The 16,025-nt window shown below is 34.1% G+C and overlaps 3 protein-coding genes across 3 annotated transcripts; 1 reads left to right on the top strand and 2 right to left on the bottom strand.

Moving 5' to 3' along the window:
- The first annotated feature begins 2,295 nt into the window (after positions 1-2,295).
- LOC104763784 (rhamnogalacturonan I rhamnosyltransferase 1-like) lies at positions 2,296-5,982 on the top strand. The gene is made up of 8 exons (XM_010487164.3): positions 2,296-3,571; positions 3,739-3,806; positions 3,914-4,002; positions 4,100-4,265; positions 4,384-4,673; positions 4,772-4,976; positions 5,066-5,223; positions 5,303-5,982. The coding sequence occupies exons 1-8, from the start codon at positions 3,259-3,261 to the stop codon at positions 5,562-5,564; spliced, it is 1,551 nt and encodes a 516-aa protein (XP_010485466.2). The 5' UTR covers positions 2,296-3,258; the 3' UTR covers positions 5,565-5,982.
- Positions 5,983-6,364: 382 nt separating this feature from the next.
- LOC104763783 (protein GOLVEN 9-like) lies at positions 6,365-7,467 on the bottom strand. Its single transcript, XM_010487163.3, has 3 exons — positions 7,342-7,467; positions 6,994-7,067; positions 6,365-6,733 (listed from the first exon to the last, which is right to left on the bottom strand). Exons 1-3 carry the CDS (start codon positions 7,433-7,435, stop codon positions 6,581-6,583), a joined length of 321 nt encoding a protein of 106 aa, XP_010485465.1. The 5' UTR covers positions 7,436-7,467; the 3' UTR covers positions 6,365-6,580.
- A 4,293-nt stretch (positions 7,468-11,760) lies between these two features.
- On the bottom strand, positions 11,761-14,048 carry LOC104763781 (UDP-arabinopyranose mutase 1). The gene is made up of 4 exons (XM_010487162.3): positions 13,490-14,048; positions 12,649-12,899; positions 12,400-12,568; positions 11,761-12,303 (listed from the first exon to the last, which is right to left on the bottom strand). Exons 1-4 carry the CDS (start codon positions 13,829-13,831, stop codon positions 11,992-11,994), a joined length of 1,074 nt encoding a protein of 357 aa, XP_010485464.1. The 5' UTR covers positions 13,832-14,048; the 3' UTR covers positions 11,761-11,991.
- Between the last annotated feature and the right edge of the window lie 1,977 nt (positions 14,049-16,025).

The following is a 16,025-nucleotide window of genomic DNA, read 5'->3' as shown; positions in this document are numbered from 1 at the left end:
GCATCATAATTTAATGACTTTCTAATTCTTGACATGGTAATTGGTAATCATAATTAATGAATCTACACTTAAACAAACGCATTTCAGTTACGTCAAAGGTCAAAACAAAACAAAAGCATTTCAGTAACTTCTAAAACTAACTACGTATGGAGTAATTAATTCAGTGTCTTCGTAGTTACGGGTTTTTTTCGTGCCATTGTGAAATCTCATGCTCATAAATTTACTCAAAAGTGTGTATAAGCATTAAAACCAAGGTATTTTTATAAATTAGTTTAGGTTTAGTTTATATCTCAAATTTCACGACTATGTATATTAGTAGTATATAACAATACAATGTACATATAAATTTAGCATATATAAGTGGACAAATGTATAATGGATACGTGTCTTCTAAAACAAACTATCATTGAATTAAAATCTTGATTTGCAATCCAAGTTGGGTGGTACATTTAATTGGATTGCCTCTCGCGTTACGTCCAAAACGAAACCCACCTTAATGCACCCCCACACATTTACGTTCACACAAACCCCAACTGTTTATTTCTTTATTTAATTAACATGCATATGTACTTTTATTTATTTATTTTGTGTGTTTTCGTACCATGTACCTTATACAACTGATGTTGTGAATCTTTTAAATATATATATAGTTTTGAAATAATAAGCATTTCATGCATCACAATACCATATGAGACTTATAAAACATCAACTTCGTTGTCGAGGGTCTTGCATGTTAAGAGCCCTTTTCTAGACTTCTAACCATAAACTAATCAATCATAAATTCTTTATTACTCACGAAAAAACAAAAAATAGAATCGTTTTCGGTCGACTACATAAATTTAAAATTTAATCTGTTACTAGCTTATGCATATTTAGAAGTTAATGTGTTAATCTATTTTTATGTTCTGTTGGTTTCTAAAATAATTTCCTAGTGGCTATACATTAGCAATCTACATATTTATATAAAAGTTATACGCTATGTAACTATCGATATGTATGTCAGTAAGTTACTGACAGTAAGTGTGTTACTTATAAATAACCACACACATGTGAAGTTTGAAGTTTCTATGAATTGTAACTTGATCAGAAGAGATAGTAAAATACAAACAAAGTAAGCAACTTGCCAGGTCACGGGGCTTTGTCCTCTACCTCTCTTCTGGTGAATTTTTTCAATTCTCATATAAACTATGTTTTGAAATTAGTTTCTGTCTGTGTTTTCTGTCCGCACTAGGAAATCTGCGAAAACATATACATTATTATTAAGTATATATCACGTGAAGTAAAACTATTTGGGTTTGATGTTAAGTTGTATATTTATTTGTGATCTTCTTGATAAATAAGTCTAATTCTTAAAACTAAAATGAAAAATGATAGTGATATACTGATGATATTCATGCTACAAAGTATATTATATTTTAGTTTAGTGTTCCGTGAGATTTATACGATGCTTCAAATGAAGCTAAGGTACCAAATTCAGTTTATGTTTACTCATTTTGACTCATTATATAGAAAACATGTTAATACTTTCAATTATTTTATTTAAGAATACAGTAAGAAAACTATACATACATAACATAACATGGACCTACATATAATCTTCTGGAAAACAAAATCTAAATGTGGACAACTGTGAACGAGAGAGATCCACAAGACTAGAAAATGCCTCTTCGTATTCGTTATATAGTTATATGTATGCGTTTGCTAAATTGTAGTAGTCATTAATTACATTATCAATAAATAATGTATATGTTTACTAATTTTGTGGTCATCATCACTCATCAGTCATCAGTAATCACACTGATCAATAGAAAAAAAATTATAGATTTATTTAGATCAAGAAATATTTCGTTTTTTTTTCTGCTTTTTTTTTTGTTTTTTTTTTGCGTTTAATTTAAGTTTGGCACTGAACGATATACTTCATCGGTTTTAGTTAATGAAGAAAATGGTTTGAGACGGGACTTGTTGATGTGGTTTTAGCTAGTATGTTTTACTTAAACTTCCTAATAAATGCTACACACAAAAAAAAAAAGATTTAGCGATTAAAATGTACACTAATTAATTAACGATATGGTCAAACAAAATTGAAAGTTGACTGTTTTCAACCATATGTAACTTGTGAGAAGATAAAAGTTGAAATCAAGTCGTGGGAGAGTTGAACTTACTAGCTATAGAGTGACTAAGATTAATTAAGAAGCTAAAATTAAACAATAGTATTTTTAGTAGAATGTTAATATTGTGATTATTATCCTCACCAGTCACCAATAATTTAAGACTTGGTTCGTGCATGAAATTTATAAACTTTTAAAGAAAATTATCAAATCAGAATGTATCAAATCCGTGTTTGAGTTTTTATAGATTTTGTATCCTTTAAGAGATAATTATTTATTTATTATCAGAGTACAAACACATTACGATGGAGCTATTATATAAGGATGGTTCCAACTGTCTCACACAAAAAAGGTTACAAAACGGTCATAAAAAGAAAAGAAAAAAAAAGACTACCGACAAAAAAAAAAAAAAAAAAAAAAAAAGACAGTTCATTTGTTTTTTTTTTTTTTTTCTTGATGAGAAGAAAAAGAAAGTAGTAATCTTTTTGCACATTCTTGTCCTGATCTTCTTCTTCTTTTGTTCCCAATCTTTCTGAGTAGCTTCGATCTCATTCAGTTTCCATTGATCTCTCTCTGACCTCTGGATCTGGACGAAGAAGAATCTCTCGTTAACAAGCATTCTCAAAAAGCTTCCTCCTTTTTAGTACTAGTTTAAAGAATCGTCATTGCATTGTAATTAGGAGATTTAGTTAGCTTCCAAAGATCTCTAGTATTTGATTTTTAATGGGTTGAGAGAGTTTTGTCGGATGTGGTGGAAGAAGGTTCATAAAAACTCAGATTAGTCTCTCTCTTTTTTTTTTTTTTTTTTTTTTTTTTTTTTTAATTAATTGATTAAAAAGGGCGAAATCTGTGGTTGACTTGAGTAAGAATCTGGATTCTTTCGAGGAAGAGTAATAAATGTTCTCAGAATTCCCTTGGTTTTGCGTGTAAAGATTACATTTTTATGAGTGTTAAAATTAAGAAGAATTCATTAGTGCCGCTGAGAGAGTAAACTTTATCCAACTGTGTATTAGTATTCTTTTGTAAGCTTCTGAGGAAGACTCTCAAGTTGCTTTGTTGTTTTGATTCGTCCTACTAAGACTTGAGTCTGGAACTTGTTTGATGAAACTCCCCTGTGGAGAGAGTGAGAGAGTTGTAGGATTTTGGGAGAATGTGTAAAGCGGAGAAGTTTCTATACCACAGGAAACTCTGGGAGATGAAGGTTAAGTTTCTAGGAGATAGTAGTAAGATAGAGAAGTTCAAGAACTCTTTGGTTTCCAGGTCTCGTATGAGCCTATGGATGATTCGTGCTATGACTATACTGTTGCTTTGGAGTTGTTTTGTTCATTTGGTTGCTTTGGGAGAGATGTGGGGACCTAGATTGTTGAAAGGCTGGCCTTCTTGTTTCAATCACCATGATTTCCCAATGGCTGCTGCTGCTGAGATGACTTCTCTTCCCACCAAAATCGCCTTTCCTCCTAAAAGTAAGTTTCTTTCTTGTTATGTAGTAGCTTAGCTGCAACAATCTGGGAATGTCAATGTTTTGTCTGTTGTACTTCATCATTGTTGAATCTCCATCAAACTGCTTGTTTTCATTATAAAGAATCGCAATTTTTATGCTTTATTGTTTTGTGCTCTTTGTTCATCTCAGGGATATATCAGAACAATGGCTATCTTATGGTTTCTTGCAATGGAGGACTTAACCAAATGCGAGCAGCGGTATGATCAGAATTAATCCTCTTGCTTTCTTAAACCACATCTCTTTGCATTTCTGAAAGCTGTGTTTCTATTCGATGTGACTTTTGGACTCTGTTTTCTTTCCTCAGATATGTGATATGGTCACTATTGCAAGATACATGAATGTCACACTTATTGTGCCTGAGCTTGACAAGACCTCGTTTTGGAATGATCCAAGGTGTTATGCCATCCATCATGTTATACTCACAGCTTCTTTCTGATTTCTTCTTTTCTTTTGTATCTCAATGTTGCTGATTGGATTTTCATGTGGGCAGTGAGTTCAAAGACATATTCGACGTGGATCACTTCATAAGTTCTTTAAGAGATGAGGTTCGTATACTCAAAGAGCTTCCTCCGAGGCTTAAAAGAAGGGTTAGGCTTGGGATGTATCACACCATGCCTCCTATAAGCTGGTCCAACATGTCCTACTACCAAGACCAGGTTATTTTCTCGGTTACACTTACAACAAGAATTCAACACTTAGTCTTTTAAGAAATTAGTCTTCTGTTTACTTTGTTGGTTTCTCACAAGCTTCTTTGTACATAATCCATGGAAACAGATTCTTCCACTGTTGAAGAAGCACAAGGTTGTACATCTGAACAAGACCGATACACGACTTGCTAATAACGAACTGCCTGTTGAGATTCAGAGGCTGCGATGCCGAGCAAATTTCAACGGGCTTAGGTTCACTCCAAAGATTGAGGAATTGGGTAGAAGAGTAGTCAAGATTCTGAGGGAGAAAGGTCCCTTTCTTGTTCTGCATCTCAGATATGAAATGGATATGTTGGCATTTTCTGGTTGCTCACATGGTTGCAACCGCTATGAAGAAGAAGAACTAACAAGAATGAGGTTAAGAAAGAAACTATCATCTTAATTATATTATTTAGTTGGGACTTTTGTTTTGTGTTGTGATATTGATGATGTTATCATTATTTCCTGTTGTTTAGGTATGCTTATCCATGGTGGAAAGAGAAAGTAATAGACTCCGAGTTGAAGAGGAAAGAAGGTCTTTGCCCATTGACTCCAGAAGAAACTGCTCTTACTCTATCAGCATTGGGAATTGACCGTAATGTTCAGATTTACATTGCTGCCGGTGAAATATATGGTGGTAAAAGGCGGTTAAAGGCTTTGACAGACGTTTTTCCAAATGTGGTTAGTATCTGAAGACTCCCCAATTCCTTAATCTTTCACTCAATATATTGTCAGCAAGACAGTAACTGATAATATTTTGACCAAACCAGGTCAGGAAAGAAACTCTACTCGATTCCTCTGATTTGAGTTTTTGTCAGAACCATTCTTCTCAAATGGCTGCTCTTGATTACCTTATCTCTCTCGAAAGTGATATATTCGTTCCAACATATTATGGGAACATGGCGAAAGTTGTGGAAGGTCATCGCAGGTAAATCATTTGCTGTAACTTTTTCTAATCTAAAGAAGAGATAATGTGTGTCTGCTAATGCATTATAAATCACATACAGGTTCTTGGGTTTCAAGAAGACGATTGAGCTAAACCGTAAGTTCTTGGTTAAGCTAATAGATGAATACTATGAAGGGTTGTTGAGCTGGGAAGTGTTTTCATCCACGGTTAAGGCCTTTCACGCTACACGAATGGGAGGGCCAAAGAGACGGCTAGTGATCCCAAATAGACCGAAAGAAGAAGACTACTTCTATGCCAATCCATATGAATGTCTTCAGCTATTACATGAGAATAATGGCAATTCACTAGAAGAAACCATATGATCAGATCCACCATTGTTTGTCTTTGTGGATGGAGGAGATCTTTGGGTTAATTTAGCTTGAGCAAGGTGACGCAGGACATGGATGAATGAATGATAGAGTTATATACCAGTCTCGAAGGTGAGGTTCCTTAAACAGATGAGGAGTTATTTAGGGTTCTTTGGTGTACAGAGATTTCCATGCATGAATGCAGAAGAAAGGTTGAAGCTTTCATTGTTAAGTTGGCAAATATGTCCTTTGGCACACCATATATCCATCATCCATGGCCTTGCAGTTTTGGTAGCTCTAAAATAAAATTAAAAGCAGTGTAAAATTATGTTACACAATATTATTATTATTTGACAAAATAAATAAGTATTCTTTTTTTTTTTCATCAAACATGAACATTATAAATAAGTATTCTGTTTTGATTTTCTTGCAATCATGAATCTTTGAATAAATTTAGGTCGAACGGTTATTATAAAATTAGATTTGCCACAAGTGAAGTTATAAAGGATCGGAGTTTGTTTCTTTATTATTGTTTATTACACAAAAGGTCCTAGATTTCGAATTTCCTTATCCTTGGTCCCAAAGCTTTTGTCGTCTTATCTCATCAATCGCTATCTCCTCTCAGAAATCAATATAGCCGTTGAATCACTAATCTGTTGTGATTTTGTAAAGAACTATAAAAATAAATAATATTGTACTATTGAATAGTCAAGTGTTGGCAAAACATAGATGAACAACCTGCCTTTTGTTATTATTAATTATGAAAAATAAGATCTTGACACACTTCATCGAAATGGAAGCACGCACTAAGCATATATAAACTAACGTCACCATTTGTAATATATAAGCCTCAGTAAGAAAGAATACATTTGGTTGCAGCAAACGAAAAACAAAAAACAAAGTAGCAAAACGTTACTTTTTGTACACATACATTTATGTAGTAGACCTGTAGCATCTTCTTCTCACATGCATATACTAAACGGTTATCCAAAACGAAAAGTTTCTTAGACTACCCCATACGATATGCCACATCAATTATGAATTGGAGTCCTTTTCCTCCCTTTCATACGTGAAGGATAGTCACTTCTCATTAGATTATCGATTCCCTTTGCTGAATCTGTCGAGACTAAGCCTTTTCTTGATCTTTTCTTTGTTTCAGGGTCTATTGATTTTAAACCTTTTATCTGCGATAAAACAAAAATTAAAAATCGGATTATATCTTCTTCTTTTTTTTTTTTTTGCTAATGATATAAAATCTTCTTCACAACTATTTGTGTTAGAAAAACCTCTAGATTGTATATATCAACTGTAGTATGACGCATATAATCTTTAGAGAAATTAACGCTAAACCAAAGTTTGATAACCAGAGCTTTCATCTAATGATATTCACATGTTTTTCAAAAAAAAAAAGTTTGATAAATAAACAAATAAATGTTTTGTGTACCTTTCGTCCCGTCAAGAGATGTTCACTTCCGCTCGCTATAAGACCATAATCCTCATATTTGGATCCACCTACATCTATATTTCCACTTATAAGTTTTTCATATACAACATTAGCTTCACATAATCACATGTTTACACCATTATACGTCGTCTATATGTATATCGACAAGACAAACAGTCAAACACACACACACACAGTCACATCATAAGTCATAACTACAAGTTTTACACCATGATTATCATCTAAATTAAGATGAGTATATATAATCATTAATATCATCTAACTCAAAATATCAACTAAGAAAAAAAATTTAAAAAAATAAGAGTTTTATCAATGGATCGGACGAACCTTGAAGCGCATGAGGAAGGTTCAACTTCACCATCGTCGTGAGGAAGAGAAGCCCTAGAAAGAGTGTGATTAACTTAGCATTTGTGTTCTTCATCTCTTTTGTCTTATCAATATTAAGGAAGTGGTTAGGATTTTAACTGATGTGAGTGAAGCTCATATATATAGTAGAAGTTGGTTCAGAAGTCCGATAAAGTGAAAGCTAGGGTTTTCCGACAGTTCCATAGGCAAGACAAAAAGGTACTTCTCATCGCCTCATCGGTAATTGTAAACGGTTGCGAGAAATAATTTAAAAACAAAATCTTTCCAGCAACAACAACAAATTTGGAAGATTGGTCAAACAAAGTTATACTACTAAAAATTAAATTAACGACTAAACAATCAATATTCCAGTCTTTTTCCATCATCTTTTACAAATAAGTTCTATCGAGTTTCAAAACTCTGGTCTTATACAAGTAAAATATATAAGACGAAGTTATTCAATTGGTATACCAAATATCTGTTATGGAAAGTACGTATAAGAATGAAATATGTAAAATTATGTAAAGAATATCGTATATTTAGATGAGAAATTCGAGAAATAAAGAACCTAAAATAGTAAATCCAGAGAAAGTCGGTACCGACATGGAGTATAAATTAAAAGACAAAGATATGTTTCTTGGAGAAATCAAAGAGGCATGGGGAAGTTTTCATGAGTTTAAGTGCCCTAAAGTAAACATTGGAGCTTAACTTAATAATAAAATCTTTGGTTACTGCTTAAGGTTTCTAAATAAAGTCCCTCCTTTTGTAGTTCCAAACATCTTTTTCAACCATAGGTTTGCTAAAAATGCTTAGTTTTGTACAATATATAATTAAGTTTGTACGAAAAAGTATTAGAGTATATATATATATATATATATGTTACGTTGAATTTGATATATTCTTTTTGAGACACGAGGGCGGGTCCTCCGATTCAATCCTTGTGGCCTTGTTGGTGTACGATGCCACTTTAGAATAAGAAAGTATGTTGAAAAATTAGAATCATATATTCACATCGTTGGATCATTTCCTATGTAATCTTTCCCCGGCGTGAATAGTTGTACAGTTAATCAACCCTTGAAACATTTGAAGTCTTCTTCACATGTAATGGATCAGTCATTAAATACATGCAGTACAAAAACATCATAATAAATGGAACTTTTTCTTCGTTTATTTTACAAATTTAATTAGTAATTTAACTTTAGTTATCAATGACAACTACGTAGCCGTCAATTGTGGATTGGGGGCTTTCTGCTTTTTGTTCCTTGGTAGTCCCTAGCCATTAGATCGACAAATACATCCCTTTCTCTGATAAATGATACGATTTTTGATCTGAATACTCATGAACCCCATCCTTCTTTTTTGGAATATTGATTAGCGTCAGCGATTCAGTTTGTGGTTTCAGATGTTTTAACTGCATGGTGAAAACAAAATCATGGTATATATACACTCTCAGATATGAAAATACTTGTATGGATATATAAAAAACATTAAGATCAAAATATGTAATTCATGAAGTATTAATAGTACTCTTAATTAATTAATTGATAACCATATGTTTTAATTCGACGATCGGGTTTAGTTGTTAATTGTGTAAATTGTATATACCTTTCGTCCCGTCGAGATATCCTTTGTTCGGATGGCCACATGAACATACTGATGATCGTCACCTCTTGATCCACCTAAATGTATATATAGATCCATCATATATATTATCAAATAAAAGAGTATATATATAAAGAAGAAACATAACGATGGGCTAGAGGTCGAACCTTGAAAGGCCAAAAGAAGAATAATTAAGAAGAGAAACAGAAAAGCTGAAGTTATTAACTTGGCATAACTCGACTTATTCATCTCTGTAAACTAATCGTCAATCGTGGAGAGGAGGACCCAAAAAAAGATATTTCTTTACGATTTTGAAATTCTTATGTGAATGAATATTCGTATGCATGTTTTGGTGGATGTTATATGTGTGTATATATATATAAATATAAAATTAAAGTCAAAAGTTATAAATTAAGTTGTTGACGCCCTTCTAATGAACAACTTCCGATAATATACGTGTGTAAGTCCAAACAAAGAATGATATTTGCATTTTACAAACAAAAAAAAAGTTATCATATGAAACCAGACATCTACTAATGACTAGCGCTAATGTTTCTTACTGATGATTGCTATGGTGAAACGGTGCACCCCCCGTGACTAGCGCAAATATTACACTCACCGGCCGGTGAAACAAAAGAAAGTCAAAAGCAATTATTATTTTCCATGAGCTGCGTCTATCTGTCCATTTTTTAGATGGATTAATAATCACCAAATCATCAGCTACTTGCCAAGTTAATTATTTCCGTTAACAAAAATTCCATCAATTAACCGCAACTACAATATATATATATATATAAAACAAGTGTCCGCCAAAAAACAAAGGAAAGTCAATGCTAGATAAGTATATGTCTTTGCAACTCCAACCACCAGCTACATATAACATATGGCTCCAAACCCATCAAGGATCAAAGACTTCTCTATGAGATCAACATAAGTGGATTGGTGAACAGACAAGTGGATCGATGAGCACAAGAAGGCAAGAAGTCCATAAGTGTATATATATAAAATGGCAATTGGTGTATATATTTACGTTTTTTTTAATAATCAAGTGGTTCTTTTGTTTTTTAATACTAATGTTTTCCATTTCTTATACAAAACTAGTCGCAACATAATTGAAACAAAACCACCGCGTACTGCATAGATTAACTGAGTAATCTTTTGGTAAAATAAATAAAAAGGTAAAGAAAATGATCTTCTTTACTGCTTTCTTTGTTACCTATGAGTCAGTTTGGTCTCTCTCGCATTGTGGACATCTTTTTCATCATCGCACAAATAACAAATATCCCAACTTCCTATATTAATACCTCTATTTATAAGTTCTTTGATAAATGCATACTTCTATTTTTTCACTCTTGATCCGAGAACTTGGGAAGGATCTTGTCAGAGCTTTCGGATTTGGGATCGTCGATCTCCATTGCAGACATCTCGCTCTCCTTTTTCCCCATTAATCCTACACACAAGTTAAAAACCCCGGTGAAATAATCCACCAAAGGAGAAAGAAAAAACATTAAAAAGCCCAATGGGTCTAACTCTTCGGAAGAAGCCCAATTCTCAGTTACTAACATACAACGGCTAGGAGGACTCTCTCAGTGGCATGAGGTGGAAGGAGCTGATCATAAACTTGGTACCGAGGCTCAAGGACTCTTACCGAATCTACAGATGAAAACCATATGTGATGTGCATTCTTCTGCAAACAACACATTCCATGGCCTTGACAATTGGTACGGTATATCCTTCAGCTTCAGCCTTTGGTGTCTGATGCCCACACGGTCAAGAAGCAATACAAAAAGCTCACGCTGCTTCTTCATCCGGACAAGAACAAGTTTGCTGGTGCAGAGGCTGCTTTCAAGTTGGTTGCGGAAGCAAACAGATTCCTTTCTGATCAGATGACACGTTCTTGTTATGATGCCAGCTACAGATACCGTATGGTTCTTGCTAAGTTGCATTCTAATGCAAACTCGGGTCCCCATAGTGATGGAGTGCCACCTCCTAGTCCAACCGCTAGTCAAAAAGAAGAGTTTGGTGCAGCCAAAAAAAGGAGAAATCATGCTGAGGAATCCTCTAATAAGAGGAGCAAGACAAAGCAGGAGGGGGATCCTTACACCACTGAGAGACGCACAAGGTTGGAAGAACTCCAAAAGAGAGCGGAGAAAACTATGAATGAGTTTCGCAGCCCAACAAACAAACTATGATGAGGCTTAGCAGGCACGTGAAGCTTGTCTCAAAAGCTCAGTAGGAACCAAGTTACGTTACAGAGGATGTCTCTAAAATCTAAATAGGTCGTGATGAGGTTAGGCTCTCACTGTCTCTCTCTAGCGCTATCTGCATATGGAGATTTCTCCTTTTCTCTAGTTTTTGCTTTCTTCCCTCTCGTGGTCTCCTTCTTGCTGCTTTGCAGAGAGACAACATTTATTTACTCTATAGTTTCTAGTAATTAATACTCGAGTTTATTTGCAGGCATTATATGATGTAAAAGTCCATCAGTCAATTTTAGAATCGTAAACTTCAGTAGGCAGTTATTTTGTCGCTGATGAGTGATGGATATGACTTTGAAAGATGGCTCTGCAACTATATTATCAGTTTGCCTCTTCTGTTGGTTATTGTGCAATGTGCATACTCTGTAAAGTCCTCTACTTTTGTGTCAAAGGATTGCATACTTAATCATTTGCTTATACATAATGATGTTGGTCATCATCTCTTTTCCAAGATCCTTTTTATAATGATGTTGGAGTCTTTTCATTTTTCAATTTCGAACTTTCCTCAAAATAAATAACATGTCAACAAACCAGCAAGCAAGACTTAAGGGATATGATTTTATTATTGAAACACACGAAAAACCTCAAAGGAGAGATTGTCTCGGTCATAAATAGAGCTACATCATCACTATTTAAATAAAACTCCGGCGACTTAAAAACGAACTTAAGAATCCGCCGGAAAATAGAGAAAACATAAAAGAAAAAACAAAAGGGAGAAGATAGATGATAGATTGAGCTAAATTAACCAAAACTGCGGTGGTGGTCTTTTTGCTGCTCAAGCTTTGGTTGGTGGGTTAAGCTCATCCCAAGCTTCAATCCAAGTGACCATAGCATCTGCAAGCTTGTCAAAGTAAGGATCAATGACACTTAGCTTCTCCTTCACCATCTTGGACAGCTCCATGTAGCATTGTTGAACTGTCACAGCTTCTTTCGAGAGCTTTGCGCTCTGGAAGAAAGGAATGATATCCTCCTGCCAGAAGATTCCCTTGTACTCCTTCTTCAGGTTCACAAACGGGTTGCTAGCTTTGCTGTGGTAAATGTAGGGCAAACCTGTCTTCACTCCCAATCCAAGATGGTCACAGATCACCTGACGAACATAACCATAAGAGGGAAGCTCAGTATAAAAAATATATAGATTTAAATCCGTTAAAAAGTAAGGAGCAGTGTGGCAAAAAGTAAGTACCTTGACACACCATCCAGCCCACATATCGTCGTAGCGACCAATAGGCTGACCATCACCCATGAGACCAAAGTACATAGCCGGGCCAATGAGCTCACGGTCGAAGGCCAAGTTCATCCCACACATAGGGAAAAGTGTTCCCTTTGGGATGGTCATAACAGCATCCACATACCTAAAAGTGATGCCAATTAAGAATTGTTAACTAATGAACACCCAAAAAAAAATGCAGAAAGAAAATGTGAGATGAACTACCTTGTGTTCCTTTCCTTAGGCTTCACAAGTTGGGTAGGGGCATCGTAATCAGGGATGTTGAGCCACAGACCATGGGAAACAGCAGTGGAAACACCCTCACGTAGACTGAAAGGGTATCCACGGACGAAGTCAGCACCTTCACGGTATGGGTCGTACAAGGTGTTGAAGAAAAATGGAGATGATGGGCAGAGAAGGTTCTTGATGTGTTGCTCAAGAGCGTTCACAGCTTTTCCAGATGGATCCTTGGCAACCTATATAATAAAACATGACAACAACAAAAATAATATTTAAAATTCTAAGAAAGGATTATTCAAATGCACGTATAAGGCCATGAGGGACCAAACAATACGTTACACGTGATTAAACCAACCACATTATGAAAGCAACATCAATGCTACTATCATGGCGTAACTGAAAACTCAAAATTCTTCAAAAAGCCCCACAAACCCCTAAAGAAGGGAATTTAAAGGTTGGACTTTTCTCCGCCTTAGCCTAATGACAACAACATAAATGGGGCAGGACAATGACATGCAAGAATCTTGTGAAGTTAACTCTTAAGACACAGATAGGTTGGTCCAACAACATTGACACTACCTAAACATAAGAGATCATGACAATGCCGACAAAACATAAAGACTGAATTCTGAAAACAGATCGAGAACAATCAGGCAGATAAGTGTTATAGATCTATGTCAAAAACAGTGTTATCTAATCTCAGCAGGTTGACCTAAACAATTGGAATCGCAATACTCAATTTTAAAGGTTAAGATCTGTTAAATCTACAGACTTTATCACTAGATCTAGATGACAGATCTAATAAACAGAATTGTGGAGAACTTACGAAGCAATCGTCGTCAATGGTGAAGATGTACTTCTTCTTGGAGACCATGTAGCCGAAGCAACGACAAGCAGAGTCCTTGAAGGAAATGCAGGAAGCTTTAGGACCAAGGATACGGTTGATGTCGTTCCTGTTGTAGAGCTCGTAGTCGAACCCTTCAGGTACAGCAATGGTCTTCGATGGATCTCCATCTTGGACAATGATCAGATGGTAAGGCTGGAGAAAAGGTCTCCACATCTCGAGGAAATCGAGGTTACGGATGGTAGGGATGACGATGTCGAGCTCATCCTTCAACTGTGGCATGTGATTCACCGGAATCCCAACGGTATTCGCCGGCTCAACCATGGTTTTTGATGATTCAGAGAGAGCAGAAGAGGAAGAGGGTTCTGAGATTTGAGATCGGAGGAGATGGGAGACTCTGAAGACCCGTCGCTTTGGTTTTTATATTGGGTTTGGTACGTGCGAGGGGTTTGCGAGACACGTGTGAGGTTTGACACGTGGTTGATTAAGACTCGTTCAACAGGTCAAAGGAAACCTTTGTTATTGTGTTATGTTATGTGTTATGGTGAGGAAGTGAAGACTTTTCTATTTTTTGTCCTCTTGATGTCCGTATTCTATGGGGATGCAAAAATTAATCTTATTTTTCGGACTTTGCAATTTAATTATTATTTGTTTGCTATTAATAAATTGTCTTATTGGTTTAGAAAATAAAAACATTTTTTGTTTGAATAAATTTCCGAAAAAATAGAAGCTTGTAATCTTCTTGTCTTGAGGATATACTGTATTTTTTAGATATTTATCTCCACACCACAAAAAAAACAAAATTATATGAATATTTTTTAAATAGATATTTGTGATGAATAATATCCCATACTTTTTTGTATATATGTATGATTTTTGAATTAACTTATCAGATATACGTACAAATAATATGGAATTATCTGTTTTATTTACACTTTTTGGTCTGACATATTTTTGTTTAGTTTTTTAGCCATTGAAATTTAGGAAACTAATTACTGTTTTGACTAACTAAAGGTGCAAAACATTCAAAATATATAATTTTCTTTCTTAATTTAATGGTCAATATATTAAATTTGTCAACAATTTTTTTTTTTTAATGTTAGATCTGATCGGATCATCTATTTTATGTTATTAATTGTCATTTGTTTGCAGGGCCGTGCCTATAGGTTAGGAAAAAGGCATTTGCCTCAGGCCCTCAAAGTATATAGTTTTTTGAGCAATACTTGGGTTCACCTCTAGGGGTGAACCTTTTCATTCACCCCCTTATAAAATAAGGAAATAAACTCTCTATATATTATTATAAAATTAGAAACTTAAACCGCTCTTTTATAAACCCAAACCGATATATAATTTCGTTCTAATTGTAAAATCTAAACCCTAACCATCTTATTTGTAAACCTAAACCGACAAATAATTTTGTTCTAATTGTACAATCTAAACCATAACAATCTCATTTGTAAATCCAAACCGACGTATAATTTCGTTCTAATTGTAAAATCTAAACCCTAACAATCTCATTTGTAAATCCAAACCGACATATTATTTTGTTCCAATTGTAAAATCTAAACCCTAATCACCTCATTTGTAAACCCAAACCGATATATGCTTTCGTTTTAATTATATATCTAAACTCTAATTCTCATTTATAAACCCAAACCGATATATAACCTCTTTTAATTGTAAAATCTAAACCAAGCTAATATTTAACTTTTTTTAATTAAAAATATACAGAATTTGTTTCCTTATTTTGTTTTGCTTTTTAATTTTATTTTGATTTATTTTTTAAATAAAATATTCTGATTGGTTGAGAGGGGAGGGGGTGAATACAAAGGTTCACTCCTAGGGGTGAACCTAAGTATTTTTCTAGTTTTTATGTGTTTTTTTTTATTCTCAATTATGGAAAATATGGTGTATCATTATGGTTTTGGGAGTCTTTTTATTTCCTAAACAACCCATGTATGATTCTTTTGAATATATTTATTTATAAAAATATACAAAAATGAAAACAAAACCTTGAATTGTGAAAGACCAAGTAAGATCGTAAAACAGAAAGAAGAAAGATTAAGAGAAGTTGGTGAAATAGTTTATTGAAATAGAAAGAAAAATGATTATGTTTAAGGCTTTTTAGATTTTTTCTTTTGTTTTTGAAAATTTCTATAGCTTTGACTTTTTGATATTTATTGTATTATAATTTTGAATTTTAATATTTATTTATTTTCATAAAATATATTAAAGTAACTTCTAATGTTAAACTCGCCTTAAGCCCCGATAACCCTGGACACGGCACTGTTTGTTTGATTGTGCCATCTTTTTCTATTTTATTTTTAGTTAAGGCTTTAGTTAAGTAAAACAAGTGTGGTTTCTTGTTCAATTCGTTTGATTTTAGTTATTATTTCTTCAGTTTGGGACTTGAGAGTCAATTGAAGAGTTTAAGATATTAGGTCTAGCTAAGCTAACCTTATGAAGGATCATCTATCTTTTAGCTAGCAATTTAATTCATTTTCGGCTTACAATTATT

This window comes from Camelina sativa, chromosome 19 (genome assembly GCF_030686135.1).
Source record: "Camelina sativa cultivar CO46 ecotype springtype chromosome 19, ASM3068613v1".
Taxonomy (NCBI): domain Eukaryota; kingdom Viridiplantae; phylum Streptophyta; class Magnoliopsida; order Brassicales; family Brassicaceae; genus Camelina; species Camelina sativa.
This window is presented reverse-complemented; position numbering and strand designations above follow the sequence as displayed.